Source organism: Aulonocara stuartgranti, assembly GCF_965226115.1.
Source record: "Aulonocara stuartgranti genome assembly, chromosome: 12".
Classification (NCBI taxonomy): Eukaryota; Metazoa; Chordata; class Actinopteri; order Cichliformes; family Cichlidae; genus Aulonocara; species Aulonocara stuartgranti.
Genome location: NC_138948.1, coordinates 15,645,985 through 15,663,232, shown reverse-complemented (window position 1 = coordinate 15,663,232; position 17,248 = coordinate 15,645,985). Strand labels below are relative to the sequence as shown.

At 38.9% G+C, this 17,248-nt stretch overlaps 2 protein-coding genes across 2 annotated transcripts; one reads left to right on the top strand and one right to left on the bottom strand.

The window, feature by feature from the left end:
- Positions 1–2,971: 2,971 nt before the first annotated feature.
- LOC309718985 (histone H1.5) lies at positions 2,972–3,827 on the bottom strand. Its single transcript, XM_082554690.1, has one exon. It carries the CDS (start codon positions 3,734–3,736, stop codon positions 3,176–3,178), a length of 561 nt encoding a protein of 186 aa, XP_082410816.1. The 5' UTR covers positions 3,737–3,827; the 3' UTR covers positions 2,972–3,175.
- Positions 3,828–6,797: 2,970 nt separating this feature from the next.
- Positions 6,798–12,699, top strand: tspan36 (tetraspanin 36). The gene is made up of 7 exons (XM_082555099.1): positions 6,798–7,045; positions 9,796–9,987; positions 10,231–10,305; positions 10,441–10,539; positions 10,970–11,119; positions 11,395–11,478; positions 11,879–12,699. Exons 1-7 carry the CDS (start codon positions 6,992–6,994, stop codon positions 11,951–11,953), a joined length of 729 nt encoding a protein of 242 aa, XP_082411225.1. The 5' UTR covers positions 6,798–6,991; the 3' UTR covers positions 11,954–12,699.
- The last annotated feature ends 4,549 nt before the right edge of the window (positions 12,700–17,248 follow it).

Here is a 17,248-nt window from a genome sequence, read left to right as displayed (position 1 = left end):
TGACTTATCTTTTTGCAGTATTTCGTGATTCTGTCTAGAAAGGTGCTACGTAAATAAAATGTTATTTATTTGTTGTTTATAAAATGCGTGAAAAAGCTATTCAGTGCCTTGAGTTTATTATTATTGGGTTTATCGTTGATAGTTCTTGATAGTGCTTCATGTTCCCATGTTCCATGTTTTAGTGCCGAGTCTGCATCATGGTGTTATTCTCAGTTTCCTGTTTTACTTTGGTAATCCTTGTCCCATGTTTCTGGTTTCAGTGTTGCTTCCCCGTCTTTCATCGTCCCTGCATTGTCCCAGCTGTGTCTCCCTCCTGTCTCGCATTCCTTTATTACGCCAGTATGTATTTAAGCCCTGTGTTTTTCCCTGCCCTTTGTCGCGTCCTCTGCGTTAGCTGTGTGTTCATCCCTCATCCTATGTCGTCAGGTTATGACATGCCACGCTGCTTAATTACATACAGGTACACATGACTACCAGTATAAGGACCTGAAGAATGAGACTATTTCCAGTCACAGAAAAATTACTTCAAGCAGACTAGATTAAACTCTAGCCTTAGTAAAAGGCAGTGTCAGAAAAACCACCATTAGAGATTATTGGGTTAAATGTTTAGGTAACAGCCATGATGCTGAATCTGTTGTGCAATTGGACTATCAGATAACACAGTGATTTGTGTTTTTTAATTGTCTAAGTTCAGTTTTAAAGGAAAGTTCCATGTGGACAACATGAGAAGCCACTTAGGAGAGTTGCAAGTAAATGAGGGACCTTTGCTTTCTTCTGTCAAATCTATTTTATTCATTTCAAAAGTAACTCACTACTTTCTTTTTTATTAGTATTTACAAACACAAAAACTGTTACCTGTTCAAATACAAGTGAGGAAGTATGTAGCAGAAAAGGGAACTAACATTTATTCTTAGTCTAAGCTAAGACTAGCACAATGTCAGTGTTATTATTAAACAGAAAACATGAAGTAAATGTATAGCCATGCTTTGTTTTCAAACATACGGTTCCGTAGAATCCAATTCATCATCATGTCTATTTGAGTGCAGACCTGATGATGATTTAGGTCATATTCATAAAGAAATGCAGACAATTGAAAACTGTTCATAAACTCAAATGCACCACTTTACATGGCCAATGATCTCCTGGTACTTCCTAAGCCCAACAATAAAGTTCTAATCTTTAGCAAACTACATATTTTAATGGAAAAAATAAACAAAAAGAAAACGATTTGTACGAATAAACTGCAGAATTTCAATTAATGCATCAATTCAAAACAGCAAAGGGAGAACAACTGATTGTTATTTGTTTCGGTTTATTTTGGGTTAATGTTTGGCACTGAATAAATCAGTATGTTCACACTTTTCTCTCAGTTCCTCTCTCATGCTCTGCCACTGACAAACGGAGTAAAACTTCCAGAGTTACAGGAAATACATTACAGTAGCATGGGCACTGTCTCCATTTTAAACAATTTTAACATTTTTCATCTGTTATTTAATTTACAAGAAAAAAAAAAGCTCACTCAGTTTTATGACAATTTTTTGAGTGAGAGGGATGCCAGCTTGTATTTGTGCAATAGGGTTCTGTAAAATACTTAGTTGGTTACATTTTTCGTCAGTAATCTGCATGTTACAGTGAAATTAAACCACACACAGTCTATGCATCTGACCCCAGATAAACGTTGCCTACATTTCCAGTTAACAGTTGTTAATTAATCCCGCCAGCAGGTGGCAACACTAAACCACTCAGCTAATGAATCGCACAGTGGCGCGAGTCACTGCTGTTTGGATACCTACAATCTTTCTTTGTTTTGCTTCTGTAAAGCACCTTCAAAACGCAATCAAGGTGTGATTTTAAATGTAGGCTTTAGTTTGAGAGGCTTTATAGAAATCTACTGTTGATGGTTTTGTCATTTTAACTTACTTGTATCACGTGTCTTTAATTGCTCAAGCTGTGAGCTTGGTTTTTAGTCAGGAGTCTATTTATACTTAAACCTTTGTGAAACTGGGTGTAATTTCTGAGTAGTTAAATAATTATTTTTGAGGTACCCCCTGGTGTGAATGGTTTTGTAGATTATTTCGCATTAGTTTAAAACCTCATGAAGTCAGAATATAATAATTAACAACAATATCACCCCTTCATCCCTATCACGTTCTCATGCTAAGCTCAGAGGAACAGCTGTCCTCTGCTGTGTACATTCAGTCATAAACTGCGATAATGAGTGTGATAAAATAAGCCCCTTTTGGGAGATAAGCGGAAACCATGTTGTGATACGCCCATGAAGCCTCACTCTTCTTAGTATTGGTGAACTCTTATGGGTGTCACTTCCTGTCGATTTTCCTTTTTTCACATTTATATGAGTATCTAACCGGTTTCTTTATCTATTCTTTTTTTTTAAATCAATGTGGAATAATAGGAAAAGTGAAAACTTTGCATAAGTATCTCAACAATTTAATTTAATAACTCAAACTTCTGAGAAAAAACTTGACTACTAAGTAGGAATTTTGAGATAATAACCCGATGTTGTGACATATGGATAAGGATGGCCCAAAGTTTTGTGTTTGTTTGTTTGTTTGTTTGTTTGTTTGTTTGTTTGTTTGTTTGTTTGTTTGTTTGTTTGTTTGTTTGTTTGTTTTACTACTTACTATCTTCCATAAAATCGTTTGACACTGTGGGACTAAAAAAGATAATCTACCACTTCCCAAGAAACGGATTACATAGAGTTGAAAACTATATAACTCTGGGAAACTAGCTCCCTGTGCGTAATTGTGCGTAATTGCGCTTAATACGCACTCCTCCCAAACTTAGCCGTGAGTCAGGCAAATCAGCTGTTAAGGCGTCACGCACCAAAAAAAGTTAACCGCCGTTCAGAAAACATCGATTTTTTTCTTTTCCCGATATGGTTTGTTTTTTCAATTAAATTTTATCAGGCTGGAGAATTTCTTTTTCAGATAAAAGCACACTGTACGCTCTGTAAATGAAAATAATTTTATTTCAAGCAAGTGCTATTCAGTTCATTAAAACATCATGACAGGAAGCAGGAAAGAAAGGCTTGTACAAACTGCGAGTTCATTTTTTCTACTTTAGAAAAAAAAACCTACTTAAAGCTTGACTTGAATGCAGCTCAGTCCGCATAGAGTCCACAAAGACCGGCATTTAGTGTTCAGTGGAAGAGCATTCACTTCTTGGCAACAGACCTGGTCTTGGAGACTCTGCGTTTGGTCTTCTTTGGGCTCTTTGGCTTCTTGGGCTTCTTGGCCGCAGCGGGTCTCTTGGCTTTCTTCGGGCTCTTTGACTTTCTCCTTTTCTTGGGGGACTTCTTGGCTGCAGGAATGGCTCCTGCTGCTGCTGTTTTCTTGACGCTGGCCCGCTTGACCTTTTTCGCCTTTGGCTTCTTCTTTCTCACCACCTTCCTCTTCCTAGGTGTGGGGGGCTTTTTGTTGAGCTTGAAAGAGCCCGAAGCCCCGCTGCCCTTGGTCTGGACCAGAGACTTTTTGGTCACCAAGCGCTTCACGGCGATGAGAATCCTGGCATTGTTTTTCACCACATCATATCCACCGGCCTTCAGAGCCTTCTTCAGGGCTACCAGAGACACACCGCCACGCTGTGTGGATGTGGACAGAGCCTTCAGTATCAAGTCTGACACAGTCAGGCCTGTTTTCTTCCTCGGAGACTTAGCTCTCTTTTTAGGAGATTTGGCCGGAGCTGGCGGAGTCAAAGCAATCGCAGCAGAAGACATTGTAACAGCTGTGATACCGAGATGAAGTCAGTGAGGGCCACAGACAGAATCAGTAGAGAGTGATATCTCTGCTTGCCCTCTTGGCTGGTTGAGGCTTTATAAAACCCCAATGAGAACCGTGTAGAGTCAGTCCCACTGCCACAGTGCGCCTCTTCTCCTCCTCCGCCACTTGATCAAATTTGTGTTTTCTTCAACTGGATAATTCTTTAAAATTCCAACGTTAATTGTCATACAACTATATAAAAGTCACTTCACAGCAATCAGGGAAATGTGAACTGTCTGTCTGTGTATTTTTATTCAGCATGCGTTCAAATATATTAGCACCTGTTGAGCGATTAGAAGCTGACAAACGAAGAATGCAATGTGGGAATCGTGCTTTTAACATTTTGACTATGTTATATTTCCCAAATAAGTAAGAAAAAAGTTTTACAATTAAATAAACTCTAACATAGCGACGTGTCTAGTACACCGAGCCCAAAATTTAGTTTTATTTCCACCGTTATTGTGAAATATTTTCACCTAAAGAAGACTCAAGAAACACACTTCCCTTGATTCTATTTCGAGGTAACCACAGAGAGACTTCTAATGATAAATATTCAACTTGGAATCAAAGCAAGGGCGGTCTTTGAGTTGGGGATGATGTGTTAAAGTATAATTAATAGAAAATTTTGTTTGATATGAATATATGTAACATGAAAGTGAAATTAAGGCTACACATTGTGTATTCCCTGTGTATAGATGGACCAAAGCCAGAGTAGTTATCAGCCTGTGAGGAGGGGCAGCCCAAGAAACGAATTTCTGATTAATTTCCCGGGCTTTCTTTTTAACGAGACACTTTGTGGAATGACTCCAGTGGGGTGCTTGTACATAAATATAAATTTAAATTAATTTGAATTTAGATCATTTCTTATTTATGCATCAATTAACTTTTATGAGGAACTGCTGCGTAAAAATTGTGCAAAAATAACTTCACTTATGAGATTATAACAGTTCTGCGCATATAAATGCAAAAACACGAATCATGTTTCATTACACTGCACTTAAATGTCCTCGGGTCAGTTTTCCTCAGCCTGTGTTGGTTTTGGTAAAACAGCACAGCACACATGAATGTACAAAAACCATCCTTTACTTGCGCATCTGTGAAACCAAAACAAACTTCAGGCACTCTGACGCGCTTTACACGGCTTAGCTGTTTGACCTTTTAATGATAAACCATCGGTTTTATTGGGTTTTACAGGATTGTTACATACCCATGGGGGACAGGGGGGTTGTGATATTTGTTTACAAAAACACGCAATAAAATCTGCCACAGGTGGAGCCAAACAGCGGGAAAATAAACCAGAAAAAACTAAATCGTGTAGTCCAACATTGGAGTCTTTGTTTTATATTAATTTTATATTATTTTTATATCAGTTTTAAAATGAATGCAATTATCAGACATACTTCTGGGAATGTTTTAATATTACAGTCTTAGTGCAATCCATCAAAAACGTCTCCAGTGAAAGAGGGATGTGTTTTTCTCTTCTTCGTGGTTTCTCGCGCTACTTTTGTTTGTTTTCTTATTATTAATGTGAGATAAGATATGTACTTGTGTGTGCGTGCGCGCGAGGGAAAAGATTGGCAAACGTTTCCGTGCCTTCTGTAGTGCGCTGATAGCGCCTCCTCACAAACACTGGAGTTTTGTTTGGCTGGAGTGCAGTTCTGATGGAGACCTGTAGGTGGTGAGAGTGTTGTCACGGGAGACCAGCTTGAAGTGCCCACTGAAAGCCTCAGATGTGTAGTTTTTGTTTCTCGCGTGTGGAAGCTTTTAATCGTGGGCTTGTATGCAGAGCAGGATGATGCAGGTATACTGCAGCACGTCTGATAAGGCTGCAATAAACTCTTGGAATTTGGACCCAGAGTGGGAGAAACTCCCTGGCAGATGCTGGACTTTCATCCTCTTTAACAACAAAGCCTTGACTGATTTTGCAGTTGTTGGTCATCTTGGCCTCATTATCAATACAAAACCTTTACTTCTATAGGCAAAGAGACCTACTCCGAGGCTTCTACGTGTTCCTCTGAATAGCGTGCAGCCGTGGTTTAACAGTTATAACCCATGTCACAGTCGGAAGAGCAACTGAATATTTCTGCCGCTCCCGCATTCATTTAAATGAGTGTCAATTGCTTTAATCTAAATGTGTCAGTTGCTTTAATCTCTTGCAGTGATACAGAACTGAGCGCATACAGGTCAAACGAAGCCTTCTGCTGAACTACTCTGAATAAAACAATTGTTTTTGTGGCTGCAAATTGTCTGTGTTGTGGTTTTCTCTTTCTATAACTCCCATCCACATAACCTTTTGACTCAATCCGAAAGAATAGCTGCCTATTGTCCTCAGAGTTACTGCAAAAAGAGTCACTACTTAAGCATGCTTCACACGACTAAAATACATATTTTTTCTGTTATTAATAACAATAAAAAAAAGAAATGTGACCCCCCTATTATCTCACATACTTAGACAATGAAGGACAATGAATCTTGTGCTGTATTTCACAACCAATGACTGTATAATTGATGCCAACATTAAATTACATTACTGGAGCACATCGGTGGGATTAAAACCAATATGCAAATTTGAGACATAACCTTCAAAAAAATGTATGCTTAAACAGTAAGCTTAAACACACCTTCCTCATGCAGTGATATGAAAAGCATGCTGCTTATGTGCACTCTTCTTTGCCTCGAAGTTCCATCCTTTGTGTATTTGTTTTTATTTTTATTTTTCTAATGGCTGTCACAAACTGCAAATAGGTAATTTTATTTTCTACAAATTTATAAGATCTTTGGCTTTATAATGGAACTTAACTGAACTGCATGTTGAATTAAAGGGGGGAATGAATAAAAATACATTTTTAAATGCCAAAGGCATTTAAAAGTAGAATCCTTTCTACGCAAAATTATGTTAAAATCCTTTAACCAAAATAAAACGCGTGTGATATCAAGCAGCTTGATAGAGTCTCGGGCTTCCTCGTGTGAGACTGATGTATGACGTGATGCACGGGTTGGAGTGGGAGGGGGAGCTGCAGGATCTGCTGTGTAGCTTTGCTCTCCTCCCATCATCATGTGACCAGGTGATCAGTCGGTACAGTCAGAACACAACGGAAACTTGTGACCAAAGCGGGCGGGCAGCTGGAGAAACTCGGCGTACATAAAAAGCGACATAAAAAGCTGGACATTCGGTCTTTTTCTTTCTCTCCTCCACCATCCACTGAGACGCCATGGACTGCGGAGTCGCCAAGATCATCCTCCTGTTTATCAGCTTGATATTTTGGGTGAGTCGCTGTGTAATTCTGTCGTTCGTCCACCTGCAGAGATTTTATTTCCTACTGACGACGCTCTGTGATGCGGAAAGGGAAAAAATAAATGTGGGGGCTTTTCTATTTGTGTTTCTCAAAAAAAAAAAAAAAAATCTGCTGCTATTTGTTTTCTCTTTACTCCTCCTGTGTGAATTGTGCTGTTTGGGGTGTAAACAAATCAGTATTATGGTTTGATAAAGATCCCAGTAGTCAGCCCCCCGCCCTCCTTTTTTTATTCTAGCACAGTCGCAGCATTACAGAGCACTTCCTCATTTCACCCCACCTACCCTTTAATAGACTTCTAACGTATGTAGCTCTGAAATAAAAAGGCCTGGGAAATTTTCATGAGATCACTGACCTGCCCGACTCTGCTCTTATTTTTCCGGCCATTCACTCCCTCGTGCAGTCATGTCTGTCTTTGTGTTGGAGTACTTTCAGTTGTGTGCTGCTCGTTAATGTTGACTTAATAAACCCAAGCTTCCCCGCCTGTGTCCTCTTCAGTGACCTTACGAAGGCTTTTGAAAGGAGTGGGTAAATTTCCCAGCCTGTCCCTTCCGTGGTTAATGTGTGTGCCTAATTGGATAACTGTAAGACAGAAACAGCCTGTGTGTGTGATTATTTACCAGAGACAACATGGACGTGCTTTAATTTGAGTATTCAAATCCTTTTTTCCTCTCCTCTCCACTTCCTAGTTTTCCTATCTTCTGTTCCAGCCTGTATACTTTCTCTTTCTATGCCACACTTACCATCTTACATCCAGCAGCCTTGGGTTGGATTACCGAGCCTCTTTGAATTAAATGAAGGTGTTATTGCATTTCTCTGACCTTCACTTTATTTCAGTAATGTTCACTCCCTCCCAGCATGTGAGCATTACAGACAACAAATGACTCCATATTTTAAAAACACCTCTGCTTTTTTTTTTTTCCTCCTTTGTTGCACAGCTCAGATGTGGAGTTAGTCAAACCTGCTGAGATTGTTTAGCCAACAAACAGCATTCCTGTGTTTGAGCTTCAGGCTGAATGTGCAAGTTTGACATTTTTTGTTTTTTTTGTTGCTGATTTATCAGAGCAAGAGCCCTGATTAGACATGAGTTGATGAAGAAATCACGTATCCGGTTGAATTAACTATTGACCTTCATGATATACCCAGCAATTTGATAAATTAAGGAGTTTCAGCTTTCTGTGGGAAAGTGAACATTTTTTAAATGATAAACAGCCAGTTTCATTCTGGGGGATTGTTTAAAGAAAATCATTCAAAAGATTGAACTGAACTATGACCCACAGTGATAAACATTACACAGATCCTCACACGTGTTTTAAACAGTTGCTGATATTTCATGGTTAGATTTAGTGAACATGTTCATAGTTTGCTTTTATAAAACAGGATTTCTGCTGCTTCACAGCAATAAAGTTCATGTATCTGATTTAAGGAAACGATAAGTTAAATGGTTCCTGGTTCACAAAATTTACAGTAAGTCTTGTCTTTTCCTGGAATCAGATTGAAGCTGGACCTTCAGAGAACCCCTCATGGCCTCAGAGAGCTAGTTACATTCCAGAGAGGTTGCGTTTTACGTTGTGTAAGCCTCTTTGTGCTGCTTCTGAGCCCCAGGATCTGAGATTCTGGAGGGATTAGGGGGTGAGCACTGGATGGGCGGGGGGGGGGGGGCACAGCGTAACAAACCCACAGGGTTCCCGTGACCGTGAAGTGATCAAGAAAAGTGAGTCATGGGGCTGAGCTACAAAGTGAATTGTTAGGATGCGCTAGACACAAGCAACCAATGTATAAGTTGCTTAACTATGAGGGGAAGTAAAACTGAAAATTGCATGAATGACTTACCTCGTGGAAACTTTGTGTCTGAGACTTTCCGTCTGCTACAGAAATGAAAACGTTGCTGGTTAACACCTCCTCTGTTCCTGTGTTCTGACTGACATCACCAACGTATGAAGAAAGAATCTTTCATAGACTAGATACAAAAATGTTAGCTTATTAGTTAATGAAGCATTTTTTAAATATCTTTTTTTTTTTTTCATTGCTACAGTAGGTTTTTTTTTTTTTTTTTTTTTTTTTTTTAATTATTTCAGTGTGAAGAATCAGTGTGATTCTTTTTTTTTTTTTTTCCCCTTTGTTTTTAGGTGTGAGCTCCCTATGCACAAACTTGGCCCTCATACCTGCGGTCATATGACTGGTGATCTCACTACTAAAGCATGACTAGCAGTAAGGTCGTGATGGCAGTGTGACTTAACGCCAGATATGCATCAAAGTTCAATGGGGCAGACTATCAGTGACTCTCACAGAGTATGTTAATCACATGAGAGCCAGTAGGACAGAAAAATAAGAACAAACATCTTTGTGCTCAGTTTTAACAAAAAGTTTTAAAATCAATACAAAAAATAGAACTAAAACAAATAATTGATTTTAACAGTTATAGGTTTGGCCAGTGTAACATGTCAGAAACAGAAGTGTTGTAGAGGAGGAAGTATGATGCGGTGTGTCTGGTTTTAATGTTGTGTTGACAAAGCAAGGAGCATGTGACTGACTCGAATTTTAACAGTGTAAGCTTTTAAAAACCGGTTGCAGTCTGGTTTCTAGCAACTTCATGTCTAGAACGTCAGTTTCTTCATGAAATCGTCAGAATGACTTGTGAAGGTGCAGATGATTTGGCATCTATTGTAACCTGTGTTTATTTATAGTGGAATCTTTTTTTGTTCTGTCCCCATTTCCTTCAGGCTGCAGGAGCAGGACTGGCCTATGTCGGTCACTACGTGATCAAGTCCTTCGGCAGCTTTGACAGTCTGATTCAAAATAAGTCAACTCTAATCCCAGCAGCCATTATCATCGGAATCAGTGCGGTGATGTTCTTTGTTGGGATCGTGGGATGCTGCTCAACCCTCCGCGAGTCCAAATGTGGCCTCAGCTTTGTAAGTGTGTGTGAGGGAATTAGGACAAGACGTGATTTGTGCCTTAATCATATTCCCAATTCCTTAATGTTTATATGCTCATCTGTAAAATCTGAAGGTAGAAGCCCAAGAGCAAACCCTTATCACCTCAGCTATGAAGTTACTTACCATCCTTTCTGTTACATTTATGTTTGTTTCTGTTGATCTTTCGCTCTGTTTTAGGATCCAAATTTACATCTCATTTCTTTTTTCCATTCATTTTAGTTCTTTCTGATCATCATGTTGATCTTTGCAGCTGAAGTGACTGCTTTGGTGTTTAGCTTCATCTACCGCGGCAAGGTGAGTCACAGACGCTTCAGGTGTTCTAAATAATCCTAGAATATTAATCTGTGTTTAGTTATTTATTTTAAGTAACAGTAGGGAAAATATACTTGTCGTAGCTCATGGTTAACTTACATGACTGTTTCTCAACAGATCAATGGACAGCTTGAGAAGCCCATAAGAGACTCTCTTTCCAAGTATAATGGGGAGAAGAACTCTGATACCGAAGCAGTGGACAGCATGCAGACTTTGGTTAGTGTATTTTCCACTTTGATAATAGATTTGTTTTCTTGATTCTATTTTCATTCTCCATTGTCTCTTTTGTTGTTGTGTGCATTCTCTCTCTTACATGGTTTCACTTCCTCTTCTCCCTCCAATTTTGTCTTCAGAAGACAACAATAAAAATAAAAATGAAGTTCATAGGAAGTCGTTGCACTTTACAGCTTCATGACCTACATGCACCACTTTTACTTCTCCTGTGTCTGTCAAACGTAACTGTGGGAAACTGATAACTGGATTAGAAGAAGAAACCGATCCAGTGTGTACAAAACTTGAAACACTGCAACACAGCCGCAGTACCATATTTCCCTTAGCTCAACTTCTTGTAGGACCTTTATCTTTACCTGTACCTTTATCATAGTTTCCGTTTGCACATGACCCTCTTCTCTTTGACTTTTTGCAGTTAAAGTGCTGCGGTGTCAAGAATTACACCGACTGGACCAACACCACCTATTTTTCTACAAACAAAACGCTGCCTTTGTCCTGCTGTAAAAACTCCTCATCGCCACAGTGCAATGGCAAACTGGAAGAAAAGGACCAGTTTAACACTGAGGTGAATCACACTTGAGTCACACGTGTTTGTCTTTCTCTGGACTGTACGATGTTTACTCTGACTGCGTGTTCACCTGCAGTTTGGATACTTCTGTCATTCAGTCTCAGATTTTTTTTATTTTTTTTAATGATTAAAAAAAATGTTATTATGACAGTTTTTAAGTCTGCAAAAACTCCCAGCAGTAAAGGCAACAAAAAAGGAGCTAAAGTCAAGTAAATACCTTTGATGTGCATGTACTGTATGTATACTCACAACGATTGTGTATGTGTTTTTAGGGTTGTGAGCCCAAGCTGGAGAAGTTCATACAGGATGTTCTGACCTACGCCATGCTGGTCGTTGTTGCTTTTGCCATCATCAAGGTAAGACCAAGCTTAAATGTGGTTTGGCAGGTAAATGAGGATATGTCATTGACCTGCGTCTTTCAAACTCTGAAGTGCATGGATTTGTTAACTTAGCACTTGTGTGATCATTTTGTCTTCTATGTGAAGAAAAAAAAATGAATTGTTAAAGAAATTCTAAAAAAAAAAAAAAAAAAAAAAATTTCCTGCAAGCATGTCTGTATTATTGTAGGGTGTTACATAATTCAATTTTATATATAAATATATATTTCAAGGTTTTGTTTTTTTTCACTCAGGAAGCCAAACTTTGTGATAGGTTTGTAAGATAAAAAATTTCATCCCCCTTATTAGTCGGTTCATGTAACCTAAACAGAAAACATATTTTAATTGTGTCTCTGATTTTTATTTTTTCCTTTTCCAGTTTTTTGGGATGGTGAGCGTGTGTGCGATAACCTGTAAAAGCCGAAGGAATGGTTACGAACCCCTCTACGCTTGAAACAGTTCCCGCAACCTCCCACTGTACCTCCTCCTCATTTAGCTCCACTGGGATTTCTGAGTGCTTGCTCTACATTGCACAGAAGCATCTGTTCGTTGTGCTCTTCTAGTTCTATTTAAGTAATTACATGACGATCATTGTCTGGGCCTTAATGGGGTCATACCGGAACATTCCTGCACGAAAGAAATCTTGGTGAATCTTTTTGGTTAATGTGAACGCAGCTCTTTATTCGTAGTTTTTGTTTTTGTTTTCCAGCTATGGTTTGGAATTTTTTTTTTTTCTCTCCTTCATTTCTTTGGTATCGTTTTCAAAATAGTTTAAATAATCATAAATGTTGTTCGCAGCTCGATTGTGCTTCCAGCGCAGGCCATCGTCATAGCTGCCATTTCATCAAAGGGGAAAAAAAGAGAACGAATATGAACATTTACTCATGTGCTTGTAAATCCTGCTGGGCCCTTCCTGCCCTGCTGCATCTTGTAGATACTCATTAAGAGGAAATTACGCTTTGCATTTCCACTGTACTTTAATGAATGAGCTCTGTCCTTGTTTTAAGCTGTATGTGATCGTAAACAAAAAGACAGCAGTTATATGCCTTATCTAGGACAGCAGAGTTTATAACCACCTGCACGAATGAATACATGCAACACTTTATGGTCAGTTAACTCTGGTAAATTGAGTTGTAGTTCCACTTTGACTTTTACTGTGTTTATTATATTTCTAAATTAAAAAAGGTGAATATCTCACAAGCGTGTGGTGTGGTTGTGTCACTTTCTTTCCTTTTTTCTTTTTTTTTTTTTCTTTGTCAACTTATTTGCAACATTCAATGATTTTTATAGAAATGGCAAGCATCGCATTTCTTGTTTCTGTTGCTGTTGTTCTGAACTGAGGGCAGAGGGAGCAGTTGTCTACTCCTGTGGCCACTTTAGTGCCTTCTAGCTTTACTATTCACTGCTGCACGGTGTTCAGAGCATCCTATTAAACGTGACCCAAAGCATTTATCTGTTACCTCCTGACTCTGCTGATAAAGAGGCCCCTCAGTGTGGCACATACAGAAGATAGGAGTATTCATATTGCATAAGCAAAGTTAGCGTTCAAAGAGATAAATAATACAGACTCCTGTCCAGGAGATCATTATTCAATCAATGTGCAAGAGGAACCTGATATAGCAGTCACTGATGAAGCTGTAGATAAAACTATTTTCAACCATTTAATCTCAAATGATCCCTGTACTACGTTTTTGAAATTAATGACACATTCAAGCTGTTCACACTTCAATCCTCATTTGTTTCCCTATTTGTTCCTTCAATTTTTCAGTTTGCAGCTGTGACATTTGATAATGCATAGTCATGTTGGATGCTGTGTATTTAGTTGCAATAACATATAAAATCCTGTATATGGTGCTAGAGAACCTTTTATCTGAGTTTAAAGTTTAAACCATCAGCTGTAGCTGTGACCGGGACCTCAAAACATTGACTTCTGTGGAAGATAGTTCATAATTTGTCAGTAATTACTTGAAAGGTAAGATGTGATGGTTTAGAGCCTAAAGAGACATCTGAAATTTTTTTTTTTAACCGTTACATTTACACTCGCAAATCTTACATCTCTGATAAAGTTTAGTTGCTCTTCGTCTGCCTGGGATCTTTCCGTGGTTGCTGCTGTATTAATGACATCGACTGATGTAAATGACCCTGCTGCTGCGTGTCATTCTGGGTCCCTCTCATATCTCCTGGCTGCATATCTTATGCCGTGCACATCCCCACTGCCCCAGGCTGTGTTGACATTTAGACAGGCTGTTCCTTTTCAGAGAGAACTTGGCACGCACACTCCTAGATAACCTTGTCAGCTCCGAGACTTGCCTGTTCCTCAAACTGCTTTTTTCTCCTCTCTCTCTCTCTCTCTCTCTTTCGCTTTCATGGCAGTTTCTTCTTGTGTGTTTGTGCCATTTCCCTAGCCTCACCTTCTTCTTTCTTGTCATACATTTTTGTTTGCTCTTATTCTTTTTCTTTTTGTTGACATTTAAAAGTGTATTTGCATCTCTATCTGACACCTGGAGCACCCATCTGTTTTCTGTTCTGTCTTCTTGTTTTTCTGAACTTCTCTCACGAGTGTTAACCCTTATCATATCAGCTGGTGCAGCAACGAAGATAGTGCTCTTTCTCACTCACTCTTGCTGAATACTGCGAATAATACCAATCGTTCTCAACACAGCAGCTGTCTATAAAAAGTAGGTCAGTTAATTAAAATCATGAACTAAAAAGGTGTTAATCTGAATTAAGCACTTGCTTAACTATATTAAGCAAGTCTATTTAAAAGTTGTGTCTAATCAGTGCATAAAATGCATATTAGAATAAAGCTCCTGTGTGAAAACAGTGTTATACTCTTATATTTATACAAACCCAGTTTCCAAAAAGTTTAGGAGGCTGTGTAAAATGTAAATAAAAACAGAACCCAATGATATGGAAATCTGATGAACGCATGTTTTATTATAGAACAGAGAAAACACACTCTTTCTATTTCATGCAAATTATTAGCTCATTTTGAATTTTATTGCAGCAGAAGGCTGCGAAAGGCTTTTTAGGGGGTACTAAAAAGAAACAACTGGAGGAATATTTTCCAACAAATTAGGTTAATTGGGAACAGGTCAGTAACGTGATTGGGTATAAAAAGAGCATCTCAGAGATGCAGAGTTTCTCAGAAGTAGAGTTGGGCAGATGTTCACCAATCTGTAAAAAAAACTACAGATTGGTGACAAATCTACAAATTTTGCAACAATATTCCTCAGTGTTAAAATGCAAAGACTTTGAATATCTCATCTACAGTAAATAATAACATCAAAGGATTCAGAGAATATGGAGAAATTTCTGTGCAAAAGGGACAAAAATCAATATTGGATTGGATTGGGGCCCTCGGGCAGCGCTGCATTTAAAACAGGTACGATTCTGTCATGGAAATCGATGTAGGGGCTCAGGAACACTTCCAGAAATCACTGCTATAAACACGGTTCATCGTGCCATTCTCAAATGCAAGTTAAAGCTCTATCGTGCAAGGAAGAAGCCAAATACTGTATGAACATGATCCAGAAACGCAGAGTGGAAAAATGTTATGCGGACAGACAAATCAAAATTTGAAAATCATTTTGGAAAACATGCACGTTGCATTCTGTGGGCTAAGGAAGAGAGGGACCAAATGTGACAAAGAACTGTTGAGCAGCAAGAATCTTTTTTTTTTCAGCTTAAACATCTGACATGTTTTCTGTGTTCTGTTAAAAATGAAATATTATATTTATATTTTACACAGACCAAACACCTTTTTTTTAGGAATCCCGTTTGCATACTGGAGGAAAACACTAGGTTTGTTTGTTGTTTTATGACAGTATCGTGTTCACTTTGAAGATAAAAAGAACCAACCAGAGAGCGATGAATTCATGAGGTTGTGAGTCACTTGTGTGGATAATTTATTACCGTGGCATTTTCTGTTGTCTTACGTGGACACCTCCAGATGTGGCCCCTTTCTCGCTCTCTCACACGCTTTCCAATTTGGGCCATCAACTCACAGGAAGAAATTCCTCACAACCCAAGTGCACATGCCAAATGTCATCACAAGAAGATTTCTGCCTGCCCTCTAATTTATTTATTTCCTTTCCTACTTAGAGAGGGATCTTTGCTTTTATTTATTTATTTTGACAGGAGCTAACCTGAGGAGGACGCACATACAGTGCTGCTGCTCACTTCCTGCAGGAAGATGGACAAAAAGTTCAGAAGGACTGTTTTTCTGCCTCTTTGAAAAGATTTGAGGACACTTACCTGAAGAATTCCTTCATGATGTGTGCAGCTATTCAGCTACTAAGTGTCTTTTCTGGATTTGTTTCATAACTGCTGCCTTTGTCAGCTTTACCATCAAAGGTTTAACAAAGAACATGCCTTGAAGTGTATCACATGGTGGATTAGGGGGATGTTTGCTTTCTTATAGGTACAGCAGGGGGAAAAAGGTGGGATTTGTCTCCTTTTTATTAAAAAGTTATACAAACAAATTGTAGTAGTGTCAAGGTTTATTTGATTTTCCAACCTTTCACCATCCTTTGAGACCAAATATTAAATATGCATTGTCAGGACCAAGAGCAGGTGCTACTGACAGCAAGCATGCCCACTACTGTTTATGTGTGCTTCTCTACATATTCATCCACAACCGACGCTGTGATGTCTCCATTTGTTCTACGCCATCACTGTTAATTAGAGAGGGAAGCCAGAGAAGAGGCCCAGACACACAGGACAGAGAACAGAGGCTGAAATAGACCACATGAGGAGCAGCAGGTCACAGCTCTGTCCATATTACCTATAATTGTGTATCTTCACAGCATGCATTGTTGAAGGAGATATCCGTATCTTCTAGCTCCTTTTTTTATATTCCTTTGCCCTTTTTCTCATTATTCCATCGTCTCCTCCTTTCATTTATTTATTTATTTATTTATTTACCTCATTTCCTTTACACCCAGCTTATGTTGCTCAACAAAGAATCTGATTTGCCACATGAACGATCAGAACAGAAATGGAGAATGAATTTTAAAAATATATCCCCAAACAAAGGGTTATTTTTGTCCATCTTTTCTATATCAGTATTTTTTTAATTTTTGTCATTTAAGTTTGTTGCAGAAAATATTCACAGGAAAAACAAAATCTGCAGACAGATGTGTTTTTGAAATGTCTGGTCACCAGTTGCATAACATAGCAAAAGGTGTCCATCTCTGTTTTACATTTACAAGGATTCAATGGACTAGAAACAGGCTTTTAAACAAGGGGGTGGTGCAGTGGTACTGTTGCCTCACAGCAAGAAGGTCAAACTGAGTCGCCTCCACCACCTATGTGGGGGGGAGTTGCATGTTCTCTCTGTGTCCGGGTACTCCAGCTTCCTCACACAGTCCAATGCAGTTGGTAGGGTTGGGTTATATGATGACTCTAAATTGCCCATAACTGTGAATGTGAGTGCAAATGGTTGCCTGTTCCTCTGTGTCAGACTGCTGACCTGTCCAGGATGTAACTTACCTCTTGCCCTATGGTAGCTGGGATAGGTTAGCTGGGATATCGGTCAGGATGGTTGTCACCATGCATTTTGATTATTTTCCTGCTACTGAATAAAACCATCCTTAGAGGAAGTCTCTTTGGGTGCAACTGCAACCAAAGCATTTGACAGTTTTCTACTTTCCATTTGTAAACCTGTTCTATTTTTGCAGGACAAAGAGCAGATATGCTTCTGTAAGATGCAAATTTGATAGACTATACCAAGATTCCCTTTAGATAC